The sequence below is a fragment of the Quercus suber genome, unplaced genomic scaffold (genome assembly GCF_002906115.3).
Source record: "Quercus suber isolate HL8 unplaced genomic scaffold, Cork oak 2.0 scaffold_340, whole genome shotgun sequence".
In the NCBI taxonomy this organism is placed as follows: Eukaryota; Viridiplantae; Streptophyta; class Magnoliopsida; order Fagales; family Fagaceae; genus Quercus; species Quercus suber.
In genome coordinates, this window is record NW_027069792.1 from 529868 (window position 1) to 548413 (window position 18546).

Genomic DNA, 18546 nt, shown 5'->3' on the forward strand with positions numbered 1-18546 from the left:
CATAACTAGATTTGAGGCCATCCAACCAAGTGGGATTAGGAAAAGAAATAATGCACAAGGTGCCAACACCATCAATATCAGCAGCAACATCTAAGGAATCCACCCTTCTAAATAGAGCATCAGCAACCAAATTTTCCTTCCCATGCTTATATTCAACTATAAAAGCATAACCAAGAAGTTTTGTGATCCACTTTTGCTGTGCAAGAGTTTCAATCTTTTGTTCTAACAAATATTTCAAACTTTGATGGTTTATCTTAATCACAAAAGACCTTCCTAACAGATAAGGCCTCCACTTCTTCACTGCCACCACCAATGCCAACAATTCATTTTCATAAGTTGAAAAGGCAAGGTTTTTACCCTTCAATGCTGACTGTGAAAGGCAATTGGCCTCTGGTTTTGCATTAAGATAGCCCCAACACCTAACCCGAAAGCATCATACTCCACAATAAAGGGCTTTGTGAAATCTGGTAGGGCTAACATGGCATCCTTGAGAAGTTGGAAAGCATAAGAAGCTTCAGAAGTCCAAACAAAAGAATCTTTCCTTAACAACGTAGTCAGAGGAATTGCAATCTGCCCATACTCTTTCACAAACTTCCTATAATAGCTAGTTAGGCCTAAGAACCCTCTTAAAGCCTTCACATCCTTGGGAATAGGCCATTGCTGCATAGTAGCAGTCTTTCTTGGGTCTGTCCTTACCCTTTCACCTAAAATGAGATGCCCCAAATACTCTACTTCCTTACAAGCAAACACACATTTGGATTGCTTAGCATACAATTAATGTTTAACCAAGGTCTCTAACATCAAACTTAGATGTCCCACATGATCAACCAGATCCTTGCTATAGACAAGAATGTCATCAAAGAAGACCAAAACAAATTTCCTTAAGAAGGGTTTAAAAATGGAATTCATGAGAGATTGAAAGGTTAGTTAAGCCAAATGGCATCACCAAGAACTCAAAATGACCCTCATAAGTCCTAAAGGCAGTCTTAGGGATGTCTTCTTCTTTTATTTTAATCTAGTGGAAACCAGACCTTAAGTCAAGTTTAGAAAACATAGTTGCACCAAACAACTTATCCAACGCCTCATCAATGACAGGTATAGGGTACTTATCCTTAATGGTTTCTTGATTTAAAACCCTAAAGTCAATACACATTCTCCAAGACCCATCAGCCTTCCTTACTAAAAGAACAGGTGAGGCAAAATGACTACTACTGTTTTTGATAAACCCAACAAATAGCAATTCCTTAACAATTTTTTCAATTTCATTTTTTTGATAAAAAGGGTACCTGTAAGGCCTCTGACAAATGGCTTGAGCTCCTTCCTTCAAGCTGATCTAGTGTTCATGATCCCTTAAAGGAGGCAGCCCCACAGGAGGAGCAAACACAAACTTGAATTCTAGTAACAAAGCAGAAATTTCTTCGGGCAATTGAATTTGACAATTGGTAGACAGCAACTGAGATTGAATTGAGATGTGTAGAAGCAATCCCCTTTTTACTGTCTCTCTCAAGAATTTGTCACTGTCTTGCAATTGAGACCCTGCACTCCCCAACCCTTGCAACAAAACCTGCCTGTGAGCATAGCAGAAACTCATTGTAAGCAACTTAAAATCCCACTGAATGATTCCCAAAGTACCTAACCACTGAGTTCCTAAGACTAAATCACAACCCCCTTTTGGCAACACATGCAAGTATACTAAGAACTTATGCCCCTGCAGCCAGATTGACACTTTCTCACAGACACCTTGAGTCTTAATCAAATCACCATTGGCTACCTTCACTTCTAAAATTTGATAAGTATCAACATGAATATGCAACTATGAAACCAAAGTAGCATCAATGAAGTTGTGAGTACTTCCTAAATCAATAAGAATTACAAAAGACCTATGTCTAATTCTTTCCATAACCTTCATAGTTCCTGAGGTAGGAGTGCCACTCAAAGCATAAAGGGTAATCTCAGCTTCTTCTTGATCTTGCATAACCTGATCTGGACTTCCACCTTCCACCAATTTAGTAATTTGTACTCTAGAATTGGTTTCTTGTGCCAACTCCACATAATCAAGAACGAACAGCATGGCATTCTTGCACTTATGGCCAGGACCCCACTTCTCATCACAATTATAGCATAACCCCTTTTTCTTCCTCTCCTCCATTTATGCAAGGGAAATTCTCTTAATGGGCAACCTAGCTTTAAACTCCAACAGAGAAGGAGTTTTAGGAGGAACACCTAAAATGGAAGGCTTTCCTTGATCCACTTGTACCTTAGAATTTTTCTTACAACTCCAATTATATTCTTCTTGGTTCTTAGCCAAACCAAAAGCCTCATTCAAAGACTTGGGATTGAGCATTCTCATTAGCAGCCTTATGTCATCCCTCAATCCACTAAGAAAGCAACTTAACTTGTGAGCAGCAAACAACCCTTTGATTCTATTAGACAGAACCTCAAATTGGGCTTTATATAAGGACACTGAAGTAGTTACCTCAAATTCCTGCTTCCTCACTATCTTGGAACCATACCAGAGCCTCTCCCTCCATGTGAAAGAGGCTAGCATCAACTTTTCCCCAACTGGTGTATTATAATACTTGAAATATTGGTTGGTCTTGTAAACCCAACTTGCAAGATCCTCACTAGAAAACCTTGGAAATTCCAATCTCACAGGACGAGATAAAGTCAATGCTGAAGAATTAGCATATCGAGATTCCTCATTTGTTGGAAACTGAGGCAATCCCCCTTGATCAAAACCACCACGCCTCTATACAAGAATAGCCAATTGTTGATTCATCTCGTTCAAAGTACGTGTATTATGCACTTCTTGGATGGTTTGCATCTCTTGAATTTCTTTAGCATGATGATTTGACGCAGTTTTAAGTGAAGCAAGAGCTTCCTGAGTTGCAATAGTGGTGGAACGTGTCTCAGCCATTACCAAGGAAGACCTTGCTTTGATACTAAATGTTAGGAATTTGGGAGTTTGACAGTTGAATTCGAGGACAACTAGACCTCCTAGAATAGAGAGAGAATAGGAAAAGAGATAGATAGAGAGAATAAAGAGAATTGAGAGGGAAATTCTGGTAAAGAATATCAATCAAGTTCATTCATTCTACAATACCCTCCCTAGTTTAATACCCTGATAGCACATCAGTCCAATAACCAACTTCCTAATTGTCTTCCCAAGCCAGTTGTGTAACTACCTTGCCAGCTAAGCCATCCAACTTATCCTAACTAACTAACTCCATTAACTAACTCTAATACAATACAATGCTAATGTAGGCACACCTCCAATACAAGTATATATACACTAAAGTATAAGTACACAATGCCAACTAGGCAATTACAACATCATCTATAGCACAATTACATTGTACACTCTAGCAGCCCACCTCATCAGCTACACACGCATGCCCCATCAGCAACACACGCACCCCTCATCAACACCACATGCATGCAGCACCACATGCACCCATCATCAGCATATACGTATGTAGCACCACACACACACACCACCACACTCCTAACATTAGAAATTGGGGCTTACAGCTTTAAGCAATCCTAAGCACAATTTAATAACAACATTGAGCATATTTCTAAAAATAATTCACACAAAGTTGACCTCACAAGGCCAATCAATCAACATATCAGAGAGAGTAGCAATCCAAGGCTCAAGACAAACAATTATTTATTGTAAAAATTAGGCGTAGATCCAATTAATCCTCTCCAAACCTTCCTACCCCTCTTTTCTCTTTCTTGGAAAACTTGGTCCAAAAGTAAAAAAAAGATTATATATAAGTAAAATTCCAAAACATGAAGTAGAAAAGTTCGAAAAATACACAAAGCTGAGCCAAATGAAAATACAAAATTAAGAGTAGGAAAAGACTAAATCATTTAATTTCGAGGGCGCCAAACATGAAGTGAGGAAGAGAGAGAGAGAGCGAGAGAGAGAGAAATTGCGAGATAGAGAGAGACACAACTAGTGCTGCTAGAGTAGAGAAGGTGTTGTTGGAAGAGAGAAGTTGTCGAAAGGAGAAGGCGCCGTCGTCCTCACGATTAGGGATTTGGATTTTAGGGAGATATGTGCTTTTAATTTGGGTCTTCCCAGTTTAATAAAACCAGAAAACTTTCATAAAAAAAGAAAAAGAAAAATAAAATTGATTTGGGTTAAAAAGAAAAAAGAAAAAGAACTAATGTAGCAAGACATGTGTCCAATAAATTAATTTTTTATTTAAGCCATTTGACACGTTAGACTTTTCCATCCATGAGATAACGGCAATGATTAAGTTGACACGGCACTAAAAGGTTAGGGACTAAATTGACACAATTGAAAGGTTAGGGATCATATTGAAATATGATGTAAAGGATAGCGACCATTTATGTAGTTTATCAAAAAAATATCACCTATGAAATCTAGTTGTTCTAGCATGTTCAATGTCATGCATATAAAGATCGTTGTTGTGAATATTAACCTGTATGGCTGTATCTATTTTAAGATTTCTATACTATCTGTTTGATTGTCTTTATTTTTAATTAGAAAAAAGAAAGACATTTTTACATATAAGTATATAACAAACGACTAATAAGCTAAAAACAACTATAAACTCTAGCTACAGCTGGCTTTTAAAAAATGTTGGCTTGAAATTGGGTTTCAATGTAGTCTTGTTTCAGTGTGTGAATTAAGAAAATCAATCCGCCAAAATATTATCACCCAAAGTTTCTATCAACAGTAAATTGATGTGTGTCTTGGAGCAATTATCATACAATAAACATCAAAGATTTAAATTTTTTAAAATTCACATCAAATACAGTAATATTATATAATTTACCTGAGATCTTCCCGTCACAGTTAAAAAAAAAAAAAAAATTCTTTTTTTCTTTTTCACAAGCGCAGTTCTCTCTCTCCTTGGCTTGGCTGTGTTTCGGCTCTCTTTGAAAAACCATGTGTTATATATATTATATATAATAACCTTTGCCGCCTCAGTATCTCCTAATCCAATTGTAATAAGAAAACCTCCCGCGATGACTATCGATTTCTTGAACCTCACGTTGTCAAAAGTCTTATTGAAATAGGATACATGTTGATTTAAGAGACTTCACGGGGTTTAACGTTTAAACTTTAAAATGGCAAAATTTGCCAAATAATAGAATTTTAGAAAAAATTTTGCAAAAACGCACATGGATCAAACATTTTAGTAAGTTAGACTGTTTTTGCTTTTAAAAAGTGGAAATCGAGTTTAAGAAACTCGAGTTGTGTACAATTGGAACTCGAGTTTCTTAGACTCGAGTTCCACTTTTTTTTTTTTTGATCCATTTCAGACTTATGGCAAAAGAAAAATGGGTTGGAAGTCGAGTTTCTTAAACTCGATTTTCAAAAACAGTCCAACTAACTAAAATCTTTCATCCGCATGCCATAATGTGAAAAAGTGTGCTTAGCAATATATTAAAAATATAAATAAATATATTTTTAATAATTTTTTAATCGCCGAGTCCCGCCGCACCCGCACCCACCTTTTTCAAAAATTGCCGAGTCCCGCACCCGCACCCGAGTCTCGAAACGTACCCGTGCTTCCTAGCTAAGAACCCTTTTAAAGCCTTCACATCCTTGGGAATAGGCCATTGCTGCATAGTAGCAGTCTTTCTTAGGTTTGTCCTTACCCCTTCACCTAAAATGAGATGCCCCAAATACTCTACTTCCTTACAAGCAAACACACATTTGGATTGCTTAGCATACAATTGATGTTTAACCAAGGTCTCTAACATCAAACTTAGATGTCCCACATGATCAACCAGATCCTTGCTATAGACAAGAATGTCATCAAAGAAGACCAAAACAAATTTCCTTAAGAAGGGTTTAAAAATGGAATTCATGAGAGATTGAAAGGTTAGTTAAGCCAAATGGCATCACCAAGAACTCATAATGACCCTCATAAGTCCTAAAGGCAGTCTTAGGGATGTCTTCTTCTTTTATTTTAATCTAGTGGAAACCAGACCTTAAGTCAAGTTTAGAAAACACAGTTGCACCAAACAACTCATCCAACAGCTCATCAATGACAGGTATAGGGTACTTATTTTTAATGGTTTCTTGATTTAAAGCCCTATAGTCAATACACATTCTCCAAGAGCCATCAGCCTTCCTTACTAAAAGAACAAGTGAGGCAAAATGACTACTACTGTTTTTGATAAACCCAACATATAGCAATTCCTTAACAATTTTTTCAATTTCATTTTTTTGATAAAAAGGGTACTTGTAAGGCCTCTGACAAATGGCTTGAGCTCCTTCCTTCAAGCTGATCTAGTGTTCATGATCCTTTAAAGGAGGCAGCCCCACAGGAGGAGCAAACACAGACTTGAATTCTAGTAACAAAGCAAAAATTTCTTCGGGCAATTGAATTTGACAATTGGTAGACAGCAACTGAGATTGAATTGAGATATGTAGAAGCAATCCCCTTTTCACTGTCTCTCTCAAGAATTTGTCACCATCTTGCAATTGAGACCCTGCACTCCCCAACCCTTGCAACAAAACCTGCCTGTGAGCATAGCAAAAACTTATTGTAAGCAACTTAAAATCCCACTGAATGACTCCCAAAGTACCTAACCATTGAGTTCCTAAGACTAAATCACAACCCCCTTTTGGCAACACATGCAAGTATACTAAGAACTTATGCCCCTGCAGCCAGATTGGCACTTTCTCACAAACACCTTGAGTCTTAATCAAATCACCATTGGCTACCTTCACTTCTAAAATTTGATAAGTATCAACATGAATATGCAACTATGAAACCAAAGTAGCATCAATGAAGTTGTGAGTACTTCCTAAATCAATAAGAATTACAAAAGACCTATGTCTAATTCTTTCCATAACCCTCATAGTTCCTGAGGTAGGAGTGCCACTCAAAGCATAAAGGGTAATCTCAGCTTCTTCTTGATCTTGCATAACCTGATCTGGACTTCCACCCTCCACCAATTCAGTAATTTGTACTCTAGAATTGGTGTCTTGTGCCAACTCCACATAATCAAGAACGAACAGCATGGCATTCTTGCACTTGTGGCCAAGACCCCACTTCTCATCACAATTATAGCATAACCCCTTTTTCTTCCTCTCCTTCATTTATGCAAGGGAAATTCTCTTAATGGGCAACCTAGCTTTAAACTCCAGCAGAGAAGGAGTTTTAGGAGGAACACCTAAAATGGAAGGCTTTCCTTGATCCACTTGTACCTTAGAATTCTTCTTACAACTCCAATTATATTCTTCTTGGATCTTAGCCAAACCAAAAGCCTCATTCAAAGACTTGGGATTGAGCATTCTCATTAGCAGCCTTATGTCATCCCTCAATCCACTAAGAAAGCAACTTAACTTGTGAGCAGCAAACAACCCTTTGATTCTATTAGACAGAACCTCAAATTGGGCTTTATATAAGGACACTGAAGTAGTTACCTCAAATTCCTGCTTCCTCACTATCTTGGAACCATACCAGAGCCTCTCCCTCCATGTGAAAGAGGCTAGCATCAACTTTTCCCCAACTGGTGTATTATAATACTTGAAATATTAGTTGGTCTTGTAAACCCAACTTGCAAGATCCTCACTAGAAAACCTTGGAAATTCCAATCTCACAGGACGAGATAAAGTCAATGTTGAAGAATTAGCATATCGAGATTCCCCATTTGTTGGAAACTGAGGCAATCCCCCTTGATCAAAACCACCACGCCTCTATACAAGAATAGCCAATTGTTGATTCATCTCGTTCAAAGTACGTGTATTATGCACTTCTTGGATGGTTTGCATCTCTTGAATTTCTTTAGCATGATGATTTGACGCAGTTCTAAGTGAAGCAAGAGCTTCCTGAGTTGCAATAGTGGTGGAACGTGTCTCAGCCATTACCAAGGAAGACCTTGCTTTGATACTAAATGCTAGGAATTTGGGAGTTTGACAGTTGAATTCGAGGACAACTAGACCTCCTAGAATAGAGAGAGAATAGGAAAAGAGATAGATAGAGAGAATAGAGAGAATTGAGAGGGAAATTTTGGTAAAGAATATCAATCAAGTTCATTCATTCTACAATACCCTCCCTAGTTTAATACCCTGATAGCACATCAGTCCAATAACCAACTTCCTAATTGTCTTCCCAAGCCAGTTGTGTAACTACCTTGCCAGCTAAGCCATCCAACTTATCCTAACTAACTAACTCCATTAACTAACTCTAATACAATACAATGCTAATGTAGGCACACCTCCAATACAAGTATATATACACTAAAGTATAAGTACACAATGCCAGCTAGGCAATTACAACATCATCTATAGCACAATTACATTGTACACTCTAGCAGCCCACCTCATCAGCTACACACGCATGCCCCATCAGCAACACACGCACCCCTCATCAACACCACACGCATGCAGCACCACATGCACCCATCATCAGCATATACGCATGTAGCACCACACACACACACCACCACACTCCTAACATTAGAAATTGGGGCTTACAGCTTTAAGCAATCCTAAGCACAATTTAATAACAACATTGAGCATGTTTATAAAAATAATTCACACAAAGTTGACCTCACAAGGCCAATCAATCAACATATCAGAGAGAGTAGCAATCCAAGGCTCAAGACAAACAATTATTTATTGTAAAAATTAGGTGTAGATCCAATTAATCCTCTCCAAACCTTCCTACCCCTCTTTTCTCTTTCTTGGAAAACTTGGTCCAAAAGTAAAAAAAAGATTATATATAAGTAAAATTCCAAAACATGAAGTAGAAAAGTTCGAAAAATACACAAAGCTGAGCCAAATGAAAATACAAAATTAAGAGTAGGAAAAGACTAAATCATTTAATTCCGAGGGCGCCAAACATGAAGTGAGGAAGAGAGAGAGAGAGCGAGAGAGAGAGAAATTGCGAGATAGAGAGAGACACAACTAGTGTTGCTAGAGTAGAGAAGGTGTTGCTGGAAGAGAGAAGTTGTCGGAAGGAGAAGGCACCGTCGTCCTCACGATTAGGGATTTGGATTTTAGGGAGATATGTGTTTTTAATTTGGGTCTTCCCAGTTTAATAAAACCAGAAAACTTTCATAAAAAAAGAAAAAGAAAAATAAAATTGATTTGGGTTAAAAAGAAAAAAGAAAAAGAACTAATGTGGCAAGACATGTGTCCAATAAATTAATTTTTTATTTAGGCCATTTGACACGTTAGACTTTTCCATCCATGAGATAACGGCAGGGATTAAGTTGACAAAGCACTAAAAGGTTAGGTACTAAATTGACACAATTGAAAGGTTAGGGATCATATTGAAATATGATGTAAAGGATAGGGACCATTTATGTAGTTTATCAAAAAAATATCACCTATGAAATCTAGCTGTTCTAGCATGTTCAATGTCATGCATATAAAGATCGTTGTTGTGAATATTAACCTGTATGGCTGTATCTATTTTAAGATTTCTATACTATCTGTTTGATTGTCTTTATTTTTAATTAGAAAAAAGAAAGACATTTTTACATATAAGTATATAACAAACGACTAATAAGCTAAAAACAACTATAAACTCTAGCGACAGCTGGCTTTTAAAAAATGTTGGCTTGAAATTGGGTTTCAATGTAGTCTTATTTCAGTGTGTGAATTAAGAAAATCAATCCTCCAAAATATTATCACCCAAAGTTTCTATCAACAGTAAATTGATGTGTGTCTTGGAGCAATTATCATACAATAAACATCAAAGATTTAATTTTTTTTAAATTCACATCAAATACAGTAATATTATATAATTTACCTGAGATCTTCCCGTCACAGTTAAAAAAAAAAAATTCTTTTTTTCTTTTTCACAAGCGCAGTTCTCTCTCTCCTTGGCTTGGCTGTGTTTCGGCTCTCTTTCAAAAACCACACCAAACTGTGTTATATATATTATATATAATAACCTTTGCCGCCTCAGTATCTCCTAATCCAATTGTAATAAGAAAACCTACCGCGATGACTATCGATTTCTTGAACCTCACGTTGTCAAAAGTCTTATTGAAATAGGATACATGTTGATTTAAGAGACTTCACGGGGTTTAACGTTTAAACTTTAAAATACAACAATCCTTCAAACATATCTAATTATATGTGGATTGGACTTTGCACTCAGGGCCGGCCCTAGGCAAAAGGGACCAACAAACCCATGTCAAGTGCTCTGTGCACTGTCCAATGGTAGATGAAAACAAAAAGTTTGGGCCCTGCCGATATAAACAGTGATTTCTCAAAAGACTTCCAACTGTAGTTTCAGGCAAAGCTTTAAACAGCTTGGGTGGTTGAGTTATTAATTTTGGAGGTTTGCTTAAAAAAAATTTTATCAAAAAGTTTTTATAAGTAAAATATTTCATGTATGAAAATATCTTACTTCAAAATAAATGAAACATAATATAATTGTTATTTGAATGTCAAGCTGCAGAGTTCTAGTCCTAGGTCTTTTGGATTTTTTAAGATTTCATCACCATCTATTCCAATTTAAAAATATAATATAAAATGAAAATATGGATTTCTCTTAAAATGTTCTTTTGAAATTTCTGATTTCTTTACACCAATATTTTAAAGTAAGAGGTGCAAAATTGTTACAACTTGATCGGACAAATTAAATCTTATAACTTGACTAAAGCAACCAAATATCAAACAAAATTTAATTAAATTATCTCTATTCTTCTCCAAATTGGATCCATGCTATTTCCTGCAAGTACTGCTGGGACTCTTGTCCTGATATAGTGATTAAAATCATAGCATAACAGGCCGGTTTTGGATTGAAGGCTTTGGCATGCAGCTTGCTCAGGAGGCTGTTGGCTGAAATTTTCCATAATGAAAATTTACTACTACATTGGTAGATTTTTTGAGGGAAAGATAGACGCAGATGAAATATTTGCAGCAAATGTTTCTTTGCTGTAGGAGCTAATTTTAAGAGGTCATCTGAGGGATGCAAAATCAAGAGTTTTCTTTGTACCTTTTTTATTTTTTGTGTGTGGGGAAGAAGTGGGGGAACAATTGTTCCCATGTAATTTGTTGTACACATGTTGTATCAAATAGAAAGGCAGGAAGGGATTTATTCATATGTTGAAAAGGCAAACATATACTCTAAAAGGCTTGGTTTCAGGTGATGTTTTTAGGTAGGAAATAGATAAATTTAGTAGAAATAAAAAGGTGTTTCATCCCTAGGGAAGAGATATGTGAAAAAATCTTGAGAGATGTCTTGTTCATTGTTTAGAATATCTAAACTAGAGCTTCAATTTAACCATCAGAGTGTCCTTAGCCGAGGATTGATCTCATGAAGAGGGCTTACTCTTTCTTTGTGTTAAATATTAGCATTGATACACCATATTGAATATGTTAGTATGGATGCAGAAGCGAAAACATAATAATACACGAGAGTTATATGGTTTAGCCTAACAGCCTACATCCACGGAGGAAACCCTAAAGGGCTACATCAATAATATATTATACTGTAGTACAAATCCTGTGTTACAATGAACCATAACATGGGTATATATAGTAGACTAAACCCTAAACTAATAGACTTCTAATATAAGTAGGAGACTTAACTTGCACACAAAGTAGAATTAGGCTTGTGCTTATACTAATGGGCTAATATATCTCTAACACCCCCTCTCAAACTCAAGATGGAAACTTGATAAAATCTTGAGATTTGATTAGGTTGAGAAGATTCCTTGAATGAAGTTTGGCTCTGTTACGGTAGTTTGAGGAAGGTAATGGTCTTGCAGTGTTGATATGACTTCTAATGGTGGCATGACTATACCGGAAAGTTTTGATGGCAGTAGTAGGAAGCCAAAGAAGATGAACGCAGCGAAAAAACACCGAGGAAGACAAATATTGCTCTTAAATATACCGAAATGACAGAAAACCATGGCCACAAGAAGGTGGCTCTGATACCATGTTAAATATTAGTATTGATACACCATGTTGAATATGCTAGTATGGATGCGGAAGTGAAAACATAAAGTATAGAACACAATAACACACGAGAGTTACATTGTTCAGTCTAACGGCTTACATCCACGGAGGAAACCCTAAAGGGCTATATCAATAATATATTATAGTGTAGTACAAATCCTGTGTTGCAATGAACCATAACATGGGTATATATAGTAGACTAAACTCTAAACTAATAGACTTCTAATACAAGTAGGAGACTTGACTTGTACACAAAGTAGAATTAGGCTTGGGCTTATATTAATGAGCTAATATATCTCTAACACTTTGCAAGAAAGATTGAGCCACCAACCATCACTTTTTTTTGTGATCTTCTCCTATTCTTAAATCAATTATATATATGCTCATGTCACGCACCACGCATGCAATAAGGGGTCATGGAGGATTATTGTTATCAACTAGCATACAACTATGTAATCACTTTGAGAATATTAACATTCAGGGAAAAAAAAAAAAAAAAAAAAAACTATGACCTCAGAGTAACTTCACTTTGTGTTTAATTAGTTTTCCTTTTTGTCTTTTGTCCTTACAGTTAGCTTTCTACTTCTAATTTTACCACCACATCAATCTCTTTGATCAGTAGGTTAGTTGCATGGTGTGCTACATCTTTGCGAGTGCAATGCATGATACCCAAATGAAATAAGGTATGGATCAACTTTTGAACTGACATCAACGTAGTGCAAAAACACATCACTCTCAGACGACAATTGTGCCAAAACCAATACCCTCAATTAATGCCAAATCACCGTCCCTAAGCGTGCCTATTATGCTACATTATCTTCCACTAAATTAGTCCAAACTCACCACTCACAAAGAAACCCATGTTCTTCTATTCTTCAATTAAAAAAAAAAAAGAGAAAAGGAACCCGCATGTTTCACAAAGCACAATATTGTCTGATATTAACAAGTGGTTAAATTTAGAGACACTCAATTGCACATATTCCTTTTGGGAACATAAACAAATTTCTAAATATATGAGAGGCAAAAACATATAGAAAAATAACCCATACACAAGGCAATCACGTGATACAAGAAATTACTTGGTTTGGTAATTTGTCTATGTCCAGGCAGTGATTTCATTATTTTCAAGGTAAAATACAAGATGCAATAGTGTAATTTTTCTTTCTAAAAAAATGCACAAAACTTTAATTTGAAATAACGTTATTTATATCCCACACAATGGATTCACAATGAGCTAAAAACTAGCCACAGATTTTAGGCTTGGGCCAACCAAGCCCAAAATCTTAGAAAATCTCTCATTAAAAAATCGTAATACTTTATATCGGATTAGGTCTTAATTTGAATCAAACACAAACTAGGCTCCACGGCCCTAACAACTTCATACACACTCCTTTAAAATTGTGTTTTTTAAAAGATGATTTCAATCTAAATTGTTATTAATAAAATTTCAAAAGAGTGAGTTGGAAATGTGTGCAATAATGAGTGTGTCATGTGTGATAATTGTTACTCTTAATGGGTACGTGGGCAAGTGCATATATGTGCACCACCATTGCATTTGCTACACGAATCTTAACGTTGCTTATGTGTCATTACATAGTTCCAAACTTGTTTTGTGGCTATAAATACATCTCCTCCTTCAACGGCAGTTAGGAACAAAATATTAGAGTTCCAAAGGGTTCAAATTTTTTGTCGCATTACAATTCCTTCTTAACATTGGACACACATACATCTTTCCCTCTCCTTATAAATCAATACCACAATGGGTTTTTGTAAATTTTCCATGTACAATTTCCTATATTTGGTCATTGTTGTTTTGTTTGGTGTCTTTGGTGAGCAAAATTCTCAGCTTATGAATGACAAAGTAGCATTGCTTTCTTTCATGTCAGAGATTGTTTCAGACCCTGGAAACGTCCTTGAGAATTGGAATTCTTCGGGTGTTCACGTTTGCAACTGGGCAAGAGTGAGCTGCAACAATGCAAGTGACAGTGTCACAGAGCTTATTCTCAATGCAACACGGCTAGGTGGCACTATTTCCCCATCACTAGCCAATCTTTCTTCCTTGACTGTTCTTGATTTGTCAATGAACTTCTTTGAAGGTCCTATTCCAAAAGAGTTAGGCTCTCTCTCTCAGCTTAAACAACTCAGCTTGTCATGGAACTTTCTTGAAGGGAAAATTCCCTACCACTTGGGATTTCTTCACAATATGGAATATCTTGATTTGGGAAGTAACAAGCTTCAAGGTGAAATCCCAGAATCACTTTTCTGTAATGGTTCTTTATCCCTGAGGTATATTGACCTTTCTAACAATTCTTTAAGTGGAGAAATCCCCTTTAAGAATGAATGTGGGCTTAAAAATTTGAGTTTTCTTTTGCTTTGGTCCAATAGGCTTGTGGGACATATACCACGAGCCCTTTCAAATTCCACACGACTTAAATGGCTGGACTTGGAGTCTAATATGTTCACTGGGGAGTTACCGTCAGAGATTGTACGTGAAATGCCAAAGTTACAAATACTCTATTTGTCCTATAATCACTTTGTTAGCCATGGTGGTAACAACAACCTAGAACCTTTCTTTGCTTCCTTAGTAAATTGTTCTGACCTCAAAGAACTCAAATTGGCGGGAAATAACCTTGGTGGGGAAATACCTCCCATTGTTGGTGATCTCTCTACCAATCTTCTAAGGCTTATTCTTAGTGAGAATCTTATCCATGGATTTATTCCACCTCCCATTTCAAACCTTGCGAATCTTACCCTCTTAAACTTGTCGAGTAACTTATTGAATGGTTCAATCCCACCTGAACTATGTCGAATGGGAAAGCTAGAGAGGGTTTACTTGTCTAATAATTCACTCTCTGGTGAGATCCCGCCGGTTCTTGGCTACGTTCCCCATCTAGGACTTCTAGACTTATCGAGAAACAAGCTTTCGGGTCCAATTCCAGATAGTCTTGCAAACCTTCCCCAGTTAAGAAGCCTCGTTCTTTATCAAAACCAGCTTACAGGAACAATACCACCAAGTTTAGGCCAATGTGTCAATTTGGAAATTCTAGACCTCTCTCACAATAAGATTTCAGGGGTGATTCCTAGTGAAGTTGCAGGGTTGAGGAGCTTGAAGTTATACTTGAATTTGTCTAGCAATCACTTATATGGGCCTTTACCATTAGAGCTTAGTAAAATGGACATGGTGCTAGCTATAGATTTATCCTATAACAATCTCATTGGCACAATCCCAACACAACTCAAAAGCTGCATTTCACTAGAAAGTCTCAACCTTTCACATAATTTTTTAGAAGGCCCCCTTCCATTTTCAATAGGGCAATTGCCTTATCTTCGAGCACTTGATGTGTCTTCGAACCAATTGATTGGAGAGATACCGCAATCTCTGCCGATGTCCTCTACTCTCAAGCGTGTGAACTTCTCTTTCAACCAAATCTCTGGAAAAGTATCTAACGAGGGAGCATTTTCATTGCTCACCATAGACTCTTTCCTCGGAAATGATGGCCTTTGTGGCTCAATAGAAGGCATGCCAAAGTGCTCGAATAGACATTCTCATCTTATGCTTATTTTGTCGGTTCTTCTCTCATTGTTTTCAATTCTCATTTTGTGCATATTTGGGTACTGCCTTGTACAAAGGTCAAGAATCCAATCACAATTGGAAATATTCAATGGAGGGGACTTGGACATCAAGCACCCCAGAATCTCATATGGGCAACTCAATGAAGCCACTGGCGGGTTTAGTGCTTCAAGCCTAATTGGTTCAGGCCTTTTTGGTCATGTCTATAAGGGAGTTCTTCGTGATAATACAAGAATTGCTGTAAAGGTTCTAGATACAAAGACGGCTAGAGAAAGTCCATGGAGCTTTAAGAGAGAATGCCAAGTCCTAAAGAGGACAAGACACAGGAATTTAATAAGGATAATCACAATTTGCTGTAGGCCAGACTTTAAGGCTCTTGTTCTTCCACTGATGTCGAACGGAAGCTTGGAGAGGCATCTCTACCCAAGCCATGGATTGAAACGTGGGCTGGATTTGATACAGCTAGTGAGCATATGCAGTGATGTTGCTGAAGGAGTGGCCTACTTGCACCATCATTCTCCAGTTAAAGTCGTACACTGTGATCTAAAACCGAGCAATATTCTTCTTGATGATGACTTGACAGCTTTGGTAACTGATTTTGGTATTGCAAGGCTGGTTAAAGGGGGTGATGAGAGTGCTAATGTGAAGGAAACAATATCCGTCTACTCAACAAATGGCTTATTATGCGGGTCTGTTGGCTACATTGCTCCTGGTAAGTATTTTCCTCATGTGATTATGTGTTAGTTTTGTAGTTAGAATTCTTCATAATGTTTATGTATCAAGTCCCAAATCTTTATTATATCATTCAGTTCAACACTTCTCGGCTGGTTTGTGCAAAAAAATTAGAGAAATGATATGTCTACAATATTTTTACAACATTTTTACAATAAATCTTAAGTGGCAGGTTGTTACTGGTTATTATTATTGGGGCACAAAAGTAATCTTAGTGTTAGTTTCAAATTTGAACCAATAACAACTAACCACCTGTGATTTGTTGTAAAAATGTTGTAAAATTGTTGTAGACGTAGCATCTCTCAAAAAATTATATATGTTCAACATTCTGCGCACCAAATAATTTGTCAAAATTAATTAGTCAGCTGGTTTTCCTTCTTAAAAATTGATTAGCCCCATACTTCTCAGAAAAATCATCGACAGATCGAGTCCTCTGTAAAGTCGAGTAAAATGATAAGAATAATAATTTAATGAGTTAGGACCTTATTGGTTTAAGCATATATAGTACATTAGTATTCACTATACTACAAGATTATTTGTTCACAATGCTAGCAATAATTACAACGTAATTTAATGAGTTAGGACCTTATTGGTTTAAGCATAGTATTCACTATACTACAAGATTATTTGTTCACAATGCTAGCAATAATTACAACGTATTTTAATGAGTTAGGACATTATTGGTTAAAGCGTAGTATTCACTATACTACAAGATTATTTGTTCACAATGCTAGCAATAATTACAACGTATTGCATGTCTTGGTACCGGTTTTCCATTACACCGAAAGTCTCCTAAGGAAAATGATGCTTCATATTAGGATAAAATATATTAAGGAAACTTCTAATGCTATTACTGTTTTACTTAAAAAAAATATTTAAAAACTAACATGTTAACAATTATGATTGGTGTCACATTAACAACATATAATAATTTTTTTTTTTTACCATCGTACTAATTTTGCTATTTCATCAATTTATCTAAATGCAGAATATGGATTGGGCAGTAGTGCTTCACCTAAGGGGGATGTGTATGGTTTTGGGGTCCTTTTATTGGAAATCGTAACGGGAAGACGCCCTACAGAAGTTCTTATTGATGAAGGCTCAAGCTTGCATGAATGGGTTAAGAGTCACTTCCCCCATAAGCTGGATCCCATAGTTGAACATGCTCTTGATAGGTGCACCCCATCAGTCATGCCAAAGGAATACACCAAAATATGGAGAGATGTGATTCTAGAAATGATTGAGCTTGGCCTTATGTGCACACAGTTCACACCTTCAACTAGACCAACCATGCTGGATGTAGCCCATGAAATGGGAAGGTTGAAGGATTATCTCTCTAATCCTTCCTCACTGCTAATTAAAGAAAAACCTCCTAACATTGATGGTGTTTGATTTGTTAGAATTATGTGCCCTAAAAAACCAATTTTATTTGATAATAAATTTCTTTTCATATATTATTATTATCTGTATTTTTCATTTTTTAAATGTGGAATGTAATTTCAGCTTTGCAGACAAAAACATGTTGATGGTTAAAGAACCTAAGGCAAAGAGTGATGATTTTTCATAGACTATCGAATTGTCCAAGTTGTGGATATTAACTAAATATTGTCACTTAGAGCATACACTTTTTGTGCTGCTATATGATAGGATGATCTACACCATTATTGAAGTAGTGACCATAAGCATAGTGGGTAACAAATACATACACTAAACTACATCCAATCAAGAACATCTTATAAAATGATCATTGCTAGTTAAAACATTGTTCTATCACAATTATCCTACTATCCTCAAACATGAGAGGTTTGCATTACTTATTTATTTATTACTCACAGAACTTTGACGATGTTAATCAGTAATGCTCCTTTAAAGGTTATATATGGATATGTTGGGTTTTATATATGTGTGTGTAATAAGTAAAATATATATGTAGCTCAACAATGAATCCATCAATAAAGGATAAAGTATATTCAATTGATTTTCATATTGGAGTTGCACGCAAGACAAAATTGGTTGGTGACATTTTTCAGTTTTCATGTATATATATATAAATAAAATATTTTTAAAGAGTATTAAAAAATTATTTTGGAGTCTAACAAAATTAAGAAATTAAGAAATTAAGACTTACATAAGTTAGGGACTTGGCAAGGATATTAATCCAATCCTAGTATCTTTTGGGGAATATAGTGTGATGGAAGGACAAATATATAAATTTTAATTCTCTAATCTTTAGGAGTCAATTGCAATGTTTTCATGGACATTATTGTAATTTGCAAAAATCCAAAATACCCTCTCAATATGATTGAGAAAACTAAGGAATAATATC

At 36.2% G+C, this 18546-nt stretch overlaps 1 protein-coding gene across 1 annotated transcript; it reads left to right on the forward strand.

Annotated features, from left to right (window-relative positions):
* Window positions 1-13634: 13634 nt before the first annotated feature.
* LOC112026272 (putative leucine-rich repeat receptor-like serine/threonine-protein kinase At2g24130) lies at window positions 13635-17612 on the forward strand. The gene is made up of 2 exons (XM_024058955.2): window positions 13635-16200; window positions 17209-17612. Exons 1-2 carry the CDS (start codon window positions 13677-13679, stop codon window positions 17610-17612), a joined length of 2928 nt encoding a protein of 975 aa, XP_023914723.2. The 5' UTR covers window positions 13635-13676.
* The last annotated feature ends 934 nt before the right edge of the window (window positions 17613-18546 follow it).